Source organism: Rhamphochromis sp. 'chilingali', assembly GCF_963969265.1.
Source record: "Rhamphochromis sp. 'chilingali' genome assembly, chromosome: 4".
Classification (NCBI taxonomy): Eukaryota; Metazoa; Chordata; class Actinopteri; order Cichliformes; family Cichlidae; genus Rhamphochromis; species Rhamphochromis sp. 'chilingali'.
The window spans coordinates 28,118,839-28,137,603 of record NC_137948.1 but is presented as its reverse complement, the minus strand read 5'-3'; the positions used below and the strand labels follow the sequence as shown (position 1 = coordinate 28,137,603).

Genomic DNA, 18,765 nt, shown 5'->3' with positions numbered 1-18,765 from the left:
AAAATTCAACACCCTGAATTAAAACTTCAGATGCGTTTGCTGCGACATTAAAAAAAAGAAAGAGGGAAAGTGTTTTACTGCACAACAAAACTGTTCATAAGCCAATAATTCAATTATTTTCGAGCCACTGAAAATAGGGGGATTATGCATAAAAATAAAATTCCTGTAATTACCAAACAGTTAATACAACACTTTTGTTAAACCCCTTCAATCAAATCCTAACTGCTTGGCTTAAAATTCCCTGTGGTGGTATACATTGTACAACAAACTAATTTTATTGTTTTGCCTAACTGGACATAACTGTAGACCACACTATAAAAGCCCTACAGTCCAAGAAACAGAAGTATTTTTGGCAAATTTAAATTACTAATGCATCTAATGCGTCAATTTAAAAAAAAAAAAAAAAAAAAAAAGGAAAAAAGATTTTAAAAAACGCTCTGTGTTACTCTATTTGCTCCATCAATACATTTAAAGGAGAAAGAAAATACAATATTTGCCTTTAAAACAGAATAAAGCATCATGAAGTGTATTTTGTACCAGATATACTAATGAGAAATGACCAAAAGGGACACTGGGCATTATGAAATATCAGTTTTTGTAACAGGAGTAAAGCATCACACACACAGGAATTTCCATTTCAAGGTTTTACTGATTTGGCAAAATATTAAAAACGGATTATATCATTTCACAGCTTTAAATACAAGAAGCATATTTATTAATGATAATATAAAACAAGTAGTGAAACATTGTCAAAGTCATTAGCCTACATGACATTCCTCAATACACTGACAAGAAACAGCGATACCAAGCGATACCAAGTAGCAATATAGTAGGAGAGGCGAGAGACTGAAGAAACAAAAGAAACTCAACAGTAAGTTTGGTCACTTTCCAGAAAGAGAGAACAGATTAGTGAAGAAGAGTCATAAAAGAGAGACAGAAAAGAAGAGACATATTAAAATTGGCACATTCATAGTATGTCAGGGTGTGCAGTAGTTAATACAGTTGCTACACCGAACGAGAAGAGGGTACGGTTTGGAGGGTAGCAGGTTAGAGACAGGAACCATGCAGTGAGTTCAGCCTGCTGTTGTCATGAGTGGTTACAACCACACTAAATATGGCTGCCAGATGACACATCCAACTGGTTTTTGTATTTTTTTTCTCCCCTCTACCGATCACTGTTTTGTTTTTTTGGCAAGGTGAACGAGGCTCCTGGCTCCAATCAAAGTCAGCTTCCTCCAGAATAATTGCACGCCGTCACCTGCTACAGCTGCTTCTCACGTTGCTGTTCTGGTTGAAAGCGAGCTAACACAGCCATCGCATCCTACCCGAAGTCAAAATGTGTGTTCTCTATCCCAGACCAGCAGCCACTCTCTGTCCAGTAACAGTACTGAAGGCATAATAGAGGAGAAGGGGAGACAGAACGTACTTTGACATTCAGGCACTCTTGAGCAGCCACCCTGCAACACTGTAAAAGATCGGAGGTCACACGGAGTGCGTTCATGCGGCATCGAACCAGGCGTCACCACACCAGATGCACACGAACACACATGCTCACATGTGCAAGCAACAGAGCACCTTTAAATGCTAGTGTACACACACACACACACACACACGAGCCCTCACACAAACAGACACACACGCACACACAACTCACTTCTCAATAGGATTTTTAAAAAATGAAAGAGAAACCCATTTCAGTCCCAAATGGTCCTTCTCTGCCTTCCTCTCCCATGGAGCAGGCCAGTGGTCTTTCTCTGAGCTAACATTACTAATGTTAAAATAACTCTGGAGTTAAAGTAGCTTCATATCAGTAGCGTTTCTGTGGCACTGCAGTGGTACACAGATGCTTCAAACAGCTTTGTCCAGTCACTGCTGCGGTCCTGCCACGAGAGATGGGAGGGGTTAAAACACAGGTTTGATCCCCTTGTTGGTTACAGCTCCCCCCATTCAGCTAAGTGCAAAAATCCTCGTCATCTTCAACAACATTCTTGTAATTTCCTTCATCTTCGTCAGTGCCTAAGCTAATGCTGCCCAACATTTGAAGCATTGGCATCGTAGACAGATCCAAGATCAGTATTCAGCAGGAGAATACGTTCAGCTCCCAATCAGCGGCAGGTGTTTAGAGCAGTCATAAGGGCTTGTCAATCACAGTCACACCTGAAGTAACAGAAATAAAATAAGTTCAAACAACTATATCCTCGTTTTCTTATACAACAGGCTTCCATTTTTGGTAAAGCTTATAGTGATGGCCTGGATCAGGTGACTGAATCCTCTTTTAGTTGCACTACAATAGCTCTAAGCTGCTGGGGGTTTCCCATGATGCACTGAGTGTTTCTTCTTCACTCTCTGTGGATTGAATCTTTAGTTATTATTAAGTGGTTCTCATCCACAGTGTGTCTTTTGTCCCGTTTTCCTCTCCTCACCCCCAACCAGTCACGGCAGATAGCTGCCCCTCTGTGAGCCTGGTCCTGCCAGAGGTTTCCTTCCTGTTAAAAGGGAGTTTTTTCTTCCCACTATTGCTAATTGCTTGTTCATAGAGGATTCATTTTATTGTTGCAGTTTTCTCTATGTTATTGCAGGGCCTCTACCTTACAATATAAAGCGCCCCTTTGTAAATCATTCTGCACAGTATGGCTCAAGTAACCACAAGAAATAACAAAAGCCAACTTCAAGAAAGCATTGAAAACTGTGTGGCTCCATATGTGGAGCGCTGACCTGCATAACTGCGACCTGTGCTCATGCAGGTCGGCAGTAACGTCCACTTGTCAGTGATCGGATTGTAGAACTCCACCGAGGCCAAATTACAGCTTCCGTCATCTCCTCCCACCACGTAGAGTACATTATTTACAGCACACACGCCTGCACACACAAACGCACAACGATTAAAAGACATCTAACACAAGAGCACCACACATCCGAGGCTGCTTGGTGAACACACGCCGTGTTGCTTACCTGCATTACGTCGACACATGTTCATGTCAGCTACTTGTCTCCAGCTGTTAGTGGCTGGATCATAAACTTCACAACTCTTCCTCACCAATGGACCATCGTGGCCCCCCACAGCATAAAGTAAACCTTTTAATACACCCACACCTGAGGAAGGCATTGGACATGCACTTACTAGAGATCACACTGTGCAATGTTTTTCATTTAGTCCTCTTTTATAAGTAAGCTTCAGTAAAGATTTGTACTGACAAAAAGATCAGTTGTTCCATTTAGTATTTTAAACACAAATAACTTCAAAAGTTGACACACCTGCTCCACTGCGTCTTGTTCCCATCTCTGCTATATAGCTCCACGTGTTGCTTTTAGGGTTGTAAGCTTCTACTGTACTTAAACACTGCCTGGTGGCTCCGTCATAACCTCCAACAGCATAAAGGATCCCTGAAAAACATGCAATCCATAATTTAGAACGAGGTGCAGGGGCGGATAAAAGACACAAGTGATGGAGGAACTATGATATTTTTAATCACACCGCTCTTGCCATAGTATATATCGTAGTACTGTAGTATTTTGTAATAGTGGTTTGTTTTAAAAAAGAAAAATATGAGCTCTACTGAAGCTGTTTTTCCTTAGTTTTTTTTTCACCTTCTATTTCTAAAAGCTAATTTTAGTTTGGGAATCATATTCACCATTGACAACGCCGACTCCTACACTGCTGCGTCGGGTGCTCATGGGCGCCACATGGAACCACTCGTCTGTCTTAGCGTTATACGCCTCGACCGTAGACAGACCTGCAAACACGCAGAACGTCAATCAAAAATATAGCAGTCAAACATTTTGAAAATTCTCTGCTGTCACATTTTTAAAGGACATTTGGCGTCACACGCTGATGTCACGACCACACAAATAAAAAAAGCGTAGCAGCAGACCTGTGCTGCCGTCAAAGCCTCCAACAGCGTACAGGAGTCCGTTGAGCACAGAGGCCCCGAGCGTCGATCGACGGTCCTGCATGCTGCTCACGCTCGTCCAGCGGTCCATCATCGGGTCGTAACAGTCGACCGTCCGCACGCGCAAAGAACCGTTGAAACCGCCCACCGCGTACACGCATCCAGCCACATACACCACACCTGAGAGAGAACACAAAGTTTAAAACATCTTTCATTCTCCTGATCAGTGCTGAGTGACATAAAACTTTATGTATTTTTTATTCTCACTTTTTCTTGGGAAAATCCTGGTAGGATGAGAATCAAACTGGTGACATTCTTCAGCTCATTTATTATGATTACTGAGGGTTTCCTACCTGCTCGGCACCTCCTAGTTGGGAGTTCAGCCACTTGGTACCATCGCTGCTCCTCAAAGTCGTAACATTCAACACTTCGAATGGCCTTAGGAGCCTGACCACCAACCACCACCATCACCTACGCACAACAGCGATGCCATTACAAGATCACATGCTGTTTTGATGTGGATGTAAGTGTTCATAGTGTGTTAGTACCTTAGGACAGCAGGCTGGAGTCCTCATGCGTGTGCGGGCGGTCTTCATCAGAGCTCTCTGGTCGGCCGGCAGCAGGTGGTACTTCATGGCCTCAATCAGGTAGTCTTTACAGGCACTGCTGTTCTTAATCAGAGACTCCTCCTCCACCCGCTGACACAAGTGAACAGTGAGGGAGGAACCGATCAGCTTGCATGATTTACCGTTACAGTACATCGCAGTGAGTGTGATGTTTCTGAGCTAAAGTCAGCATAAGAAAAACCCATAAGAAAGTGAAAAATCTTTGGCTTATAAAATATATAAGCCAAAGTGTGTTTATATCAAACTGAATACTGTCAGCAGGCATTGTTAACTAATTTTTTTTTAATATTCAGGAAATGACTGGTATTTGTACAAGGTCATGATGTTTTTTCAGTAAAAAAAATAAATGCTAAAGGACTTCAGCCGCTGCCACTTTACTGTAAAAACGATTCAGCCACAGCAAACACTGCACTCAGTTTTGCACCAAGAAATAATCAAATCCACTTCTTTAAAGCAACAGAAGTGACAAAGAAAAATAAACATTCATTTATATTTTTAATTTCATCACTTTCAATAAAAGTGCCCTTTCTGACAAGTGAAGCACACATTCACTTTACATCATAGTTTGTTTGTTTTTTATACATATCTTCAACACATCAGTGAAGTGTACACACAGAGACACAACATCTTCCTGTCATAACCAACCTCACCAGCAAGATGACAGAATTAGAAAGCCTTTCTTGCGTGAGCTTGTTTGAACGTCCCAGAAACAATAAAACAGGCCATCGTTGAATGTTGAAGCACTGCTCTGCTGCACTGTTTGCACTCGCACGAGTCTGGTCTTTAAAAAGTATAAATTACATTATATTGTGTACATTGTCTACATTCATAATTTACTGTGGCACCTTATTCCTGTCAGCCCCTCTTTCATCTTTTATTTCCCACATTTTTTACTGAATTCACTTTTAATCACCCTTTCCTGCCGTTTTTCTTTCTCTGACCTACATGTGGTTCATGTTCTGTATATAGTGCTTTTCTACATCACTCAAAGAGATGGGGAAAAAAAACATTAAGGAGGCTTTACACCAGCCCAGTTTCTTTTTTCTTTTTTTTTAAAAAAAGGATGACACACAAAAGGTTACTGGCAGCTGACAGTGCATAAAACTTTAACTCTACTTCATTTAAGTGCAGATTAAAGAACAGCAGCTAAACACACCTGCACCAGGTATTCTCTGGAGAGGAGCGGCAGGCGGACATGTTCCATCAGGTGAGCCAAATGCTCCTGGCGGACGTCTTTATCGTGGTTGACCCAAGCTATGACGGCCTCAAAAACCTGCACACCAGCGCACACAGGCACACGCAAATCATTGTAAAGTTTTTACTCTACTTCTGCTATACGTGCAAAATGAGAACGACGAGAGAGCGTACCTTCTCCTCTGAGGGTATGGTGAGCTTGTCGCTGGCGATAAGGCTGGACACTTGCTCCATGCCCAAATTAAGAAACTCCTCACTCCCGACCACCTCTGTAAAATGTTGCTCTGCGGGCACAAACTGCAGATAAACACAGCTGCTTCTCTCCACAACTTCATTAATTACACCTGTTCTCATTCTGTCTCCCCAGATCCTCCCGGACACGCGGACTCGTTTAAATAAAGGAACAGGGAGTGCTGCCACACACGTGCAGACTTTTGAACGCACAAACCTGCGAAGCTGTTAGCCTGCGTGAGAAGCTGGGAGCAGGCGTGTAGGTCAGCGAAGGCTCTTATTCCCAGGCAGTTGGACGGATGAAGCTGAGAGCTCAGGAACTCACAGCAAGCCTTTTTCACCTCGTTCAGCTGGAGCAGCCCCGCTGCAGGCAACAGCGCCTGAGAAACAAGAACACGAGGTTTGCACACAGGTTTCGGCTTTACTGCCACAGCGTACAGATCAGTACATTTAGAGCGGTGACAGGTTGGCCTGGTGTGCAGAAGAGCAATCTCTGACTCACTGACAGTTTACGTTGATGAAACTGTTCCAGTCTTTTTCAACTTTTAGACCAAGAGAGAAGTGAAAACCTAAAAATAAACTCAGCTGAGCTTAGAGCACAGCTACCAATCAAAGTGATCACATGCTGTACGTGCATCTTTTATAGTGCCTCTATTTGCACTGTGGTGATCTGATCCTTCCCAAGTTTAAAAAAAATCTATTCAAAGATGGAAACTGCTTTTCTGGTTTAATTTCGTGGGTTTTAAAGCAAGTAGAAAACTTCTAGAGAAAAAGCCTGATTAAATCACATTTCATCGTTTCATGAATGCATTTCAGAAATATTTACGTCAGAAAAACTTAGTTATCCAGGTCAGTGTCATCTTTTTTTAAATGACACCCAATATTAAATACAGCCTTATTTAAATACAGATGCAAGTTTTAGATTTTTCCTGAAACCCAGGAGATTTTTCCAATCACACTCACACCAATTTAGAATTACCAGTTAAGCCAGCCCCACTAACTGCATGTCTTTGGACTGTGGGAGGAAGTTAAAGTATCAGGAGAGCACCCATGCAAACACTGAAGGCCCCAGACTGGATTAGAAGCCACGATCTTCTTGCTGTGAGGCAACAGTACTAACTGCTGCACCACCTTGTCTCTCTAGCTTCTGGCCCTGCGACAGGGCTCCAGACTCCAGACCTTAACCCAACCATAAGCCCTGATCATAATACACGACTTCCTACTGAGTTAAAAGATTTCAATCCTCCAGCCCTTCGATTAGTAAAGACTGCTTGAGCCACAACACCAAAAACACTGAGCCTACCAGTGTTAGCAATGTAAGATCAAACCACCAACCTTTCGATTAGTAGTCACCCTGCTTTACCTCCTGATCCATAGTTATCTCAAGATAAGAAAAGCTTAAGAAGTGTGAAGACATAATATGGAAAATATGAAAGATATCATGTACGTGTACATGTACAGTCTTCACTAGATCTTCAACACTTCACTGTCCCAGTCCTGCATCCTGCCGTGTCTAAAGTCAGCCACAATTGTCCCACTGCCAAAGCATACTAACATTAGCAGCCTCAACGACTACCGACCAGTTGCTCTAACACCTGTTATAATGAAGTGCTTCGAGAAACTGGTCCGACGTCACATCATGTCCTGCCTGCCACCCACACTCGACCCACTCCAGTTTGCATACAGAGCTAACAGATCAACTGAAGATGCCATCGCTACAACGCTCCACACCACCATCTCTCACCTGGAAGTGCAGGGCCGTTACGCCAGGCTGCTCTTTGTTGACTTTAGCTCTGCTTTCAATACGATACTCCCGGACAGACTAATAGTTAAACTGCTGGAAATTGGACTTCCTTCCACCACCTGCCGCTGGATCAGAGACTTCCTCTCAGACCATGTACAGAGAGTTAGAGTGGGGCCTCATCTTTCCTCAGCCCTCAGCCTCAACACCGGCTCTCCACAAGGCTGTGTACTGAGTCCCCTACTGTACACTCTGTACACACATGACTGTGTTAGTTCCAACCCAGACAACACAGTCATCAAGTTTGCAGATGATACCACCGTGGTGGGGCTCATCTCAGGGGGAGATGAGACTGCGTACAGAGCTGAAGTTCAGAGGCTGTCAGATTGGTGTGCAGATAACAACCTGGACCTCAATACCACCAAGACAAAAGAACTGGTAGTTGACTTCAGAAGGAAGAAGTCCGAGCTGCAGCCTGTCAGCATCAACGGGGAGTGCATGGAAAGGGTCTCCAGTTTCAAGTTTCTGGGTGTGCACATAGACACAGACCTCCAATGGAGCTCTAACACCTCTGCGGTCTTAAAGAAGGCCCAACAGCGTCTCCACTTTCTGAGAATCCTCAGAAAAATGGACCTGAAGAAGGAGCTGCTGACCGTCTTCTACCGCTGCTCCATTGAAAGTGTGCTGACATATTGCATCGGTGTGTGGTTCTCCAGCTGCACCACAGCACACAGAAAGGCACTCCAGAGGGTCATCAATATGGCCCAAAAACTCATTGGACATCCTCTTCCCTCCCTGAAGGACCTGTACAGCACTCGCTGTCTCAAGAGGGCATGCAGCATCCTATGGGACTGCACACACCCAGGACACCGGGTGTTTAAGCTGCTGCCGTCTGGCAGGAGGTTCAGGCTGCTGAGGTCCCGAACAAATAGACTCAAGGACAGCTTTTACAACAGGGCAATAGCCCTGATCAATGTAAATAGCTGACCTGACTGGATACCTCCCTGGACTTTTTTAGGGGGGAGGTAACAATGTTTAAAACGATAACAATAATATTTATATGTATAACAAGGTGCAGTAATAATTAATGTGCAATAATAACAGTGTGCAATACACATACACTTATTCTTCTTTTTTATACTAAGTTAATATACTGTGTTGTGTTGTTTGTTGCGTTGTGATGTGTCATATCGTGTCGTGTTGTGTTATATGTAGTGCCGATGTAGGACAGTTTTTCCAATTTCATTGTACTACTGTACTATGTATGACTGTGCAATGACAATAAAGAGTTATCTTATCTTATCTTATATTATCTACTTAGAATCATCAGCTAACCTAACATATGAGTCTTTGGACCATGGGAGGAAACCAGAGTTCCCACACAGAAAGCCCACAGCTGGCCAGCAGGTTAAAACCCAGAATAGTTTGTTTAACTCTTCACCTTAACCTGATAACCAAAGAGACCGTGTTTTTGTGTGAAGCTAACAAAGCCTTTGATGTGAATGAGCTTTAATGCATCGAGAAAGCTTGAACTGAAATGTTATTTTTGCCTTACAGGTAAATCACTTCCTGTCGAGTTTCCAGTGTGACACTGCAAATGCTGCAAACCTGCTCAGTGTGAGTCCAGGCCGTAGTTATTGAGCTAATGCATGTGTGTGTTTACCTGCACATTATCCTCCGTGACCTGTATCTCCGCCGTGTAGATGTAGTCAATCAACAGGCCCAGAGTCCAGCCATCCATCTCCTTTATCCTCACTCGTTTTGCCCTACTTTCTGCCATCTCGCCTGTTAGTACATGTGCACACGTTAGCTTTTCAGCACCACAAAGGTAGCAACTGTGTCAGGCACTAAAAACAATGAAAGGAACCGAATAGATGAGAATGGAGGAGGGCCGTTACCTGTGAACATAGCGTGAAAGTAAGGGCTCCCAGCAGCCAGAACCACTCTGTGAGCAGCAATCTCGACGTCCTCTGCCACAATGGTCACATCACACAACAGGCTCTGGCTACATGCACGAGTAGGAAACAGAAACCGTTACAGTTTACAGAAAGGATTTGGTGAGGACGAGGCAACAAATAACTGAAGAGACAGTGTGGGACACCTGCGCAGCTCGTTCATGACTTTGAACGCCTTCCTCATGTGGCGAGGGTTCAGAGTGACGGGACCGTGCCTTTCCACTCCGTCCTCTTTGTCCAGAGAGTGTGGACAAAGTCTAGTGCACCTGAGAGGAACAGTACAGATACGTAAACAAGAAGCACACAGGGAACACAAAACGCGTAACTTGAGAGCTACTCGGGTCTCCTGGTGCACGGCAATCACAGTGAGGACATCTTTTTGTTTAGAATCACTTCTAAACACCATAGCTTTAACCAAAAGCACAATCAGACACTGCATGTAACTTCTCATTAAGTTTTCCAAAGTGTCTTTGCAATCACTTTAAACCCCGACTCGGCTGGTTTATCTCCTAGAGAAGATAAATTACTGTTGATTTGGAAACTGACGGTGTAATATTTCCTGATTTCCTGACAAAAAACACGCACACACTCAGAGGGCGCTGTATCAGGACCAAGCTTGATTTTCACATGCGTAAAGAAGGCATCTTCCCAGGAGTCCACAATTAAGATTAAACGCTCATTTGTAAACTGTTTAGCAGTCCAGTCAAAGCTGCAGTATCAGGTAGTGCTTTGTCTTGTTTAAAATCTTATCTAAAGACCTTAATTATTAGTTTATATCAACAAGGTGCAGACTCTCAGTTGTAGCATGTAAAAGCTGAACGGTTCTGCTATAAATTCTATTATCATTATTATTGCTGATATTATTAACTGTTGTTGTTGCACTAGCGTTATGATTAGAATAGGGGATGCACTGCCTGAGACACTGCTGATACTTGTGTTTGAAAGAGCAGTTTAGCACATAGCCAATGTTGCCAAAGTTATACGCTTTGCATGCAAATTCATATTGTTTTTGTTTATTGTTATAATTTGTAGTTACATAGAATGCAGTCAGTCAGAATTTGTATGATGCTGCACATCATTACTGAGACATGCTGTGATGTATGGTTTGGAGACGCTGGCACTGACAAGGAGATGAAGATGTTAAGATTTTCATTGGGAGTGAGCAGGATGGGCAGGATTAGAAATTCATTTATCAGCGGGACAGTTCAGGTTGAGAAGTTTGGAGAAAAGGTTAGAGAGGCAAGGCTGAGATGGATTGGATGGAGAGTGGATATATCAGGCAAAGGATGTTGAAGATGGAGCTGCCACGCAGGAGGAAAAGAGGACAATCACAGAGAAGATTCATGGTTGTAGGTAAGGAGGCCATGCAGAGGGTTGGTGTGACAGAGGAGGATGCTAGGGATAAGGAGAGATGGAGGCGGGTGATCTGCTGAGGTGAGAAGAAGATGCTGCACATCTTAAAATACAAACACACCCTGCATAAGTTCTCCAGTCACTGACATAAGTAGTGAAACAATGTAAGAACACTGCAGCACTAATAAAAGTGCTTATTCAATATTAATAGCGAAAATGTTCTGAGAAAAATACGAGTTACAATTTAGAAGAAAAATGACTCCTGTGTGTAAGATATTATTATACTGATGAATCAAGTAGCACTTTCAGGTGGCACCATAGTCCAGCAGCTCTACTCAGGGGCCCTTCTCCTGAGGGTTTCATGATAAGTCTGAAGAGGTTGTGAGAGAGAACAGGAAAAGTCCAGCTACAGATTTCCATTCATGTTTGAGACTCTGGCGTGTGTCGTAAAACATTGATTAAGCTTAACCTAAGATGGAACCTTCTGACTGCCCAAGGTGTTTGATAAGATCGTGTGTGTACTTTAAACCTTCATTATTGACTATTCATTAAAAACAGATCGATCAAGTTGGCTGAACTGTGCCGGACTAGAAGTATATATATATAATCCGCACAATTACTTTGTTATTTGCACCTCTGAGCGCACACCTCTGCCCTCCCTCTCCTGAAATCAAACATTCAACATGTACATTTACATGCTGCTCCTCTGTTTTCTGTCACAAATACACCCACACACCCACACACGGCTGTGAAGCACACGTCCTCAGTGCCACGAACAGAAACAGAGGCGTTAGACCAACAAGCACAACGTTATGACACCACCACAGAGCCTGCAGCCTGATCCTGCAGCCACAGTCCCCGGGTATCAGTCCTCCCCACCCGGTCATTGAGCAGCCACACCGGCTGGCCGCTGTCTCTGTCAATGCGGCACCATCCGTCAAGCAGCCACTGGGAAACGTCAACACACACAGAGAGAGAGGGGGGGAGAGATTCAGCAGCTTTTTGCACTTACAGCGGATGACTGTCCATGATTCTGGTGTTTTTCAGAGGCTGAAAACTTGGCCCAGCGGCATGCACCATTCCATATCCACAGTGTCGTCTTCGATGGGTCTAAATTCAGGCGTGAATCACGGCGATCATCTGTCCAGAGGCGGAGAGACGGGCTGACGACAGCCCCATTAAAGCAGCCTGTTCCATAGAAACACACAGCCCGACTGCTGCGGTGACACTCTCCACAGACACGTTGCGATTCAGTCCGGCTGTTGTACCCAGCGGACTGCTCCTTATGTGGGCCGAAAAACGCGCAGGAAAGGCGCACACCGCCGGGTCAGACGGGGGTTGTTTTTACTCAGCGTCCCCTCTCTATTACTCCTGGGTGTTTATGGGTGCGAGAGGCGGACGGACAGAGATACCTGTTATTTTCCAATCGCTGATTAAAACGCACAAACAAGGACATGTCGGTAAAGACGGTCCTCTGAGCAGCCAAGGCGTCCCAGAAGAAAGCGCTGTCTCCCTCTAGCTGTGGGAGACTCACGAAACTGAACAAACACTCCGTTCAGTTTGTTCATAAAGAGACAGCTCATAAACAGGAACAGAGGACCTTACATTATAAAGTAAATAATTTACAGTATCACAAGGGGAAACTGTAAAGTGACACTGTAAATACTTTAGACTTCATCATTTACTCCAGGTTTGGTCTTATTATGATGGACAATTTATGCCCTATTTTTGTTGCATTACTTTTTATTTTTTATTCAGTTTAAAAATAAGAACATGAAACGTGTTTTTTGCTTCTCATCAAGCCCAAATTTTTATATCTCTAAATCTGACTTTGTAAATCAGAAACTGCTTTATAATGTCACAGTTTTGACCTCGTACTCTAAATTTGATCCTGTTATAAATTTGACTTGGTTGACTGTTTATGATCTACGTTTGTATCATTTTCAGCTACAGACTCAAGGTGTTTGATTTACTTTCATAAACTATAACAAGTTATTTTGATATACTACCGCGATTTTGATTAAAGGACTCAAACTTTAGATTTTTAAAGTCTAAGTTATACTTTATTAAATAAGGTCAATTTATAAATCAGTAAGTTGGAATTTAAATTTTCATGGCAGAATTTAGATACTATGGATTCAGATTTTAGATATCATATTACTGAGTGTTTGCCTCATGCTAAACCTGCCTTAGCATTTCTCTGTTTTGATTTTATTACGAAATTTGTAGTATTATATTAAGTAAGTCAGTTTTATTTATATGCACAGTTAAGACCAATGTGTTTTGTAGTAAAATAAATAAACACATAAAATAATACTATACTATAATATCTAACAAAAATTTTCTTTGCACTACTTCGAAGCACTTTGCAATTTGTTCTCCGATGTATCTTTCTATTGTTTTTGTATATATTTCTCCTGTATGCTATTTATTCCTGCTGTCTACTATTTATATTTTATTCCAACACAGCTGATGTGGAGCACCCACGATTTCGTTGTACATGTACAATGACAATCAAGTTTTATTCTATTTTATTCTTTTCTATGTCTTTTAGCTTTATATCTTTCACTACTGGCTTAAATTCTTGTTATTCTGTTCCTAGTAAGTCACAATTTTGATTAAATTTAAACATAGGATTACAAAACTTTTATTTATCATCAAGCACAAAGTTTTATTTTAGCATTTTACTTTGTAAGTCAACATTTTCTTCATCGGCATCATATTTCTCACTTATCAGTTTACTTTTATTTCATTATTTGGACACTTACTCAGAACCCGTATACAGCAGTACATGCCTGGGGCTATTGTCATGCTGCACAATGAGATCTGATTGAGACTGATTGCTTCATTATCTAATAATTCTGTGTGTATCTCGCAAACATGACCACAAATACTCATATATCTCATCCTTGCGACTAATATGTTCTGCTCTTCTCTCCCAAGTCATGTCTTTGGAAGTCAAAAACTGACATACATGAGCATTTATATTTTTTATTAGTCTTTCTGTCAATTTAGATATCTGCCTGCATTAGACACACACTATACAACATGTTAAATGTAGTCCATGTCAATCAGAAACTGTACTAAAAGAGTGGATAACTGCTAATTAAACACATTAGTATTACATTCAAAATCCAGGTTTCTTCATGTCAGGACCACAGACCCATTTGTAGACATTTTTGTCCTCGGAGCACCATCTGTGAGGATATTTTGCCTGACTGTACTGTTTGTGAACATGCAAGAGCTGTGAGAATGAGCAGAACAAATCTGCTGTGGTGTGAAGACACCAATTACATCAGAGACAACATGCTTTCATAATGCTCTGTACTCACTACTGACTCAGTGTAGTGGTGACCTGGAATAAAAGCTGTTGGCAGGTAGATTTGTTTAAACCAAAATGCCAAGATAGCAATGTTATTTTGTTTTTATGTAAACACAGAGGACAAATAATTTATTTCTAAATTATGTTTTTTGAGCAACAGTCTCATGTGCGTCTAGTATTATTATATCAAGTATTACATCTATTGATGTAATACTTAATTTCCACAAAACTCAAGGATTTCTAAAGGAGTATCAATACCGAACCAAAATGCCACAACCCATTGTTTTTATCCTTCCATGCCATTTAAACACTGACCCTCTGGTTTGCACCAAAGGCTCGGTTCAGTGTTTTATCAGAAGACGATGCAAAGCTAGTTTTAGAGGTTGAGTACTACTCATTTGTGACCCACCAATAAACCCGAGGAGTACACCTTGGAAATTTTACAGGGCGAGGTCAAACCTGTTTCAATCACTATATCACAAAATGCACTCTGCAAAAAAAAATAACTAAGACTTCAGTATAGTTTCAAAAATTATCATATTTTATTTTTACAATAAAAAAAAAATCAACAATGAAAATATTTACATAAATGAAAACAGAGGAAAAAAACTGTAGAAATATTGTAATAACCTCCCCACATTTCTGCAGGAAAGTGCTCTTTGTTTTAGATACAGTCACATTACACTGCCATCCTTCAAATCCAGACTTTATTTGCCCATTACTTCAAATGAGGCATACACAACTGATGAATGCAAGCTCACATATCTTGTTTCTGTGTCATCTCCAGCCAGCCTTGGCGGACTCAGGTCAATCCCAACCTTGCAGAGTCTTTATTTTGGCAAGCGACTGTTTTGCTGTTTCCAGGCGGTTTATTACACACACTGGATGCATAACAGCACATTTTGAGAGCGGGGCAGTTTCAAATGATGTGACTGTACATGTGGTGTGTTAGTTTTGCTTTAAAGGGGCAGGGGGCAGATTTGCAGAGGCTTGCTCCAGAAAGGCCAGCGGTCCAGGAGGGGGAAGGTCTGAGGGTTTACGATGCTGGCCGCTCACATCCTCCAGCACTTGTTGCCAGTGGTGTAGCTTCGTCAAGTGCTTCTGAACCAGCATTTCTTTTCTCTGTAGTTCATTACGCAACTCTGACACATCCTGAAGTGAGAGGACAAGTTGACGAATTGAGAAAAATGAATAATATATACATTCATGACTATTTGTTTATTTTATTTTGCACAAATAACAAGGAAATTTATTGGAAACATAAGTGGACCCAATTCATTGCAATAGTTTACCTCTTTCACCACTTGCTCTGGTTTCTGCACAGACAGCTGAAGCCTTTTCTGTAAGAAGAAGCACTCAGTCTGCCGAGCCACATCCAGAAACTTTTGTATGCACTGGTCCACACCTACAATAAGCACAACACATGTCAGCATACGGACTAAAATGTGAAATGTGGAAAATAAAAGTGTTGTGCTTCACTGACCTGTTCGAATCTCCTCCTGGTCTGTTCCATTAACGTAATCTTGGCTCACCAGGGATGCAAAACATGCCTAAAGAATAAAAAGAGACAACATTCTTAAATCATAACAGACATTCTGCTCAACCATCTCAAATTTGGCTAAAACTTTTAAGATCAAAGGTCCAAAATCTGGGGCGACCGTGGCTCAGGGGGTTGGGAAGCGCATTTATGACCGGAAGGTCGCCGGTTCGATCCCTGGGTTCTCTGTCCTGGTCGTTGTGTCCTTGGGCAAGACACTTTACCCTACTGGTGATGGCCAGAGGGGCCGACGGTGCGATATGGCAGCCTCGCTTCTGTCAGTCTGTCCCAGGGCAGCTGTGGCTACAACTGTAGCTGCCTCCACCAGTGTGTGAGAGTGAATGAATAGTGGAATTGTAAAGCGTTTTGGGTGCCTTGAAAAGCGCTATATAAATGCAATCCATTATTATTATTATGACATGTATGATGATTTCTGTGAAATGCTACCTTTCTATATCAGATACTTTTTAGAAAAATGATCTGTTGACCCACTTCAAGCATGTTTTTTCTCACCCTGAAATCTGCCTTGGGGAGTCAAACAAGTTCACAGTCTTGCAGCATTCATGGCAGTAGTCAACATGCCGTAGCAGTCGTAGTATTTGGGTAAGCGTGTTGCACTAGACTGCTAATTACGGCATGTGGAGATGGAAATCTGAACTATTCACATGAAATGAGTTACTAATCCCCTTTTCCCTTAATTATTTTGCTGTACCATAAATGTTGAACTGATACTTGTTACGTTGTCATGCTTTTATTTTTTTAAAGTTTTTGAGATATTTCTGATCACACACTGCCTCAGACTGCCTAGATATCTAAAATAGTATTTAACAAATGAAGCTAAAATTTCACAGCAATCATTATAAATTTCAAACCCTGAAACTTTCAAGCAAATCAAAGGTGCTTAAGCAGAAAATGTTCTTTTAAAAAAAAGTGATGATTTGATGTGGAATGAGTGATGTTCCAGCTTTGAGTCCAGGCAGTTTTCTAGACTGCTTGTCCCCAAATAGATTAATTAAACTTTAAAATATGTGAATAATACCTGCCTCCCAACCTACACAAAGAAATTAGCAATGCTGTTGATTTGCAACTGAGGAAAAATACGATAAAGACATCAATGCTAGTAAAAAACTGTAACTAGAACTACTTCTATGTTTATGCCTTAGTGAAACTTAAATACAGTCTGCATTAAAGAGCGCCATTCTTGTGTTTGTCACTGGGTGCAGAGATTTACTCTGACAGCAGCATTATTCACAGTGGTTTCTGATGTCAGGTGATAAACACCTGGCACATAAATGGCATTCATTCGGGCAGCGAGGTTTGATAGTAGCTCTTTATCTGTGGATATCCACTGGGACATCTGGGTTGTACCCTTTTTCTTTGGAGATTACATTTGTGTGAAAGTGTTTGTACGGGTCTGTCTCCAAGCTTTGTCATCTTGTAAATTTTTCCAAAGACATGCTGAAACTGGTTTCATAATATAAAACCACAGCTATTTTTGAAGAACTAAGGTCCCCAACCAAAAGCAGTTAGACGCATGTGAGAAGATCCTTCGTGTAATTTATATTGTGCAAAGAGAACTCAGCGTGGCAGTGCAGCGTGTGGTCTGGACACAAGCTCAGCCGAGACATTTCGACGTGGCGTCACAAAATTAAAACGACCGCAACAACCGTGAAAAGAGTTGGATAGACATTGCTGCTCAATGTTTTCCATTAGCAATTTAGCAAAGTTGATGATGGGGGGGCTGTGTGAGTGAAAGACCGAGAGGGAGAGCGAGAGACACAGTATGAGCACTCAGGTCGCATCAGAGCATCGGGCCGTATAGTATCGTGACCTACGAACTTCTAATACCTGCGACTCAATCGTACAGTTTGAGCAGGAGCTGAATGACGCGACTGAAGAAAAAAAAATCGCACAGTGTTTGCCCAGCTTAATGCTAGAAGCATAGCGCATTAAACCAACAAAGGAGTCAGATGTACATGATGTGTGAAGTGTGTGTCTATTGTGTTTTTTTCTTTTTTTCTTTAGTTAAGTGACAAAGAGGGAGGATTATGGTGTTTTAGGTGTTAGAAAAAAAAAGACAGCAGCCCGTGTGTTTGTTACCAAGTGTCTGCTAATTAGCAGGGCACAGACAGGGGGCGAGGCTGGGACTTTGTTACACGCCACAATACTTGCTCATAATAATAATTATTATTATTTTTAATAATTTTAAGAACAGGACTTGAATGTAAAATGGGTACACCCTGCGGTACAACAGCACCAGCAAACAAACACTAACTCTAACCGGCTAAAGCTGCTAGCGACAGTTAGCATGCACAGCTAAAGGAAGCCAGCACTGAAGACTCCTACCTCAAAAGAAGCCTCCAGTTCATCCACCAGCGTGTTGCTTCCTTGCGTCCTGGGAGCGGCACTAGCAAAACTCGGCTGGCCCGGTCCGCCGGGACCCCCGACAGGATGTGCACCAGGAGGCTGCTGGCCGCTAAACATCCCACTCATGGACGAAGCCATCTTGATCCGATTGTTTTTCCCCTCTACAGTCCGCGCATGCGTATACAGTCTACAGAGCTTTCTAGCCAAACTTAGGTGAACAACCTTTTGCACATCTTTTGGGACACAGTGGCAATATCTTTCTGGTCTGTTGCTTTTTTGTGGGGGACATAATTTAGTCAAAGCGTCCTCCTGAGAGATGATAGGAATCTATATCTTTATATACATTTCCCCCAGGGATCAATAAAGTATTCTGATTCTGATTCTGATGATTCTGACATTAAAGCTACTGAGTAATGTCTCATATTTTGTACAGTTGTGTACCAGAAATTGGCAGCAGCTGCATCACTGTAGTGGAATGCAAACGTAGTTTAAACACCCCTACATACAAGTCTTTGTCCTCAAAGAAACGGTTTTCCCACTTTAGTGTGG

The 18,765-nt window shown here is 42.1% G+C and overlaps 2 protein-coding genes across 2 annotated transcripts; both read right to left on the bottom strand.

Annotated features, from left to right (window-relative positions):
• Window positions 1-635: 635 nt before the first annotated feature.
• On the bottom strand, window positions 636-12,450 carry klhl2 (kelch-like family member 2). The gene is made up of 15 exons (XM_080880916.1): window positions 12,003-12,450; window positions 9,784-9,903; window positions 9,581-9,687; window positions 9,346-9,467; window positions 6,159-6,321; window positions 5,885-5,994; window positions 5,673-5,789; window positions 4,439-4,588; window positions 4,244-4,361; window positions 3,873-4,070; window positions 3,633-3,734; window positions 3,256-3,384; window positions 2,953-3,093; window positions 2,716-2,859; window positions 636-2,157 (listed from the first exon to the last, which is right to left on the bottom strand). The coding sequence occupies exons 1-15, from the start codon at window positions 12,068-12,070 to the stop codon at window positions 2,129-2,131; spliced, it is 1,818 nt and encodes a 605-aa protein (XP_080737042.1). The 5' UTR covers window positions 12,071-12,450; the 3' UTR covers window positions 636-2,128.
• Window positions 12,451-14,832: 2,382 nt separating this feature from the next.
• On the bottom strand, window positions 14,833-18,454 carry med28 (mediator complex subunit 28). Its single transcript, XM_080879757.1, has 4 exons — window positions 18,196-18,454; window positions 15,796-15,862; window positions 15,605-15,717; window positions 14,833-15,464 (listed from the first exon to the last, which is right to left on the bottom strand). The coding sequence occupies exons 1-4, from the start codon at window positions 18,352-18,354 to the stop codon at window positions 15,261-15,263; spliced, it is 543 nt and encodes a 180-aa protein (XP_080735883.1). The 5' UTR covers window positions 18,355-18,454; the 3' UTR covers window positions 14,833-15,260.
• Window positions 18,455-18,765: the final 311 nt, after the last annotated feature.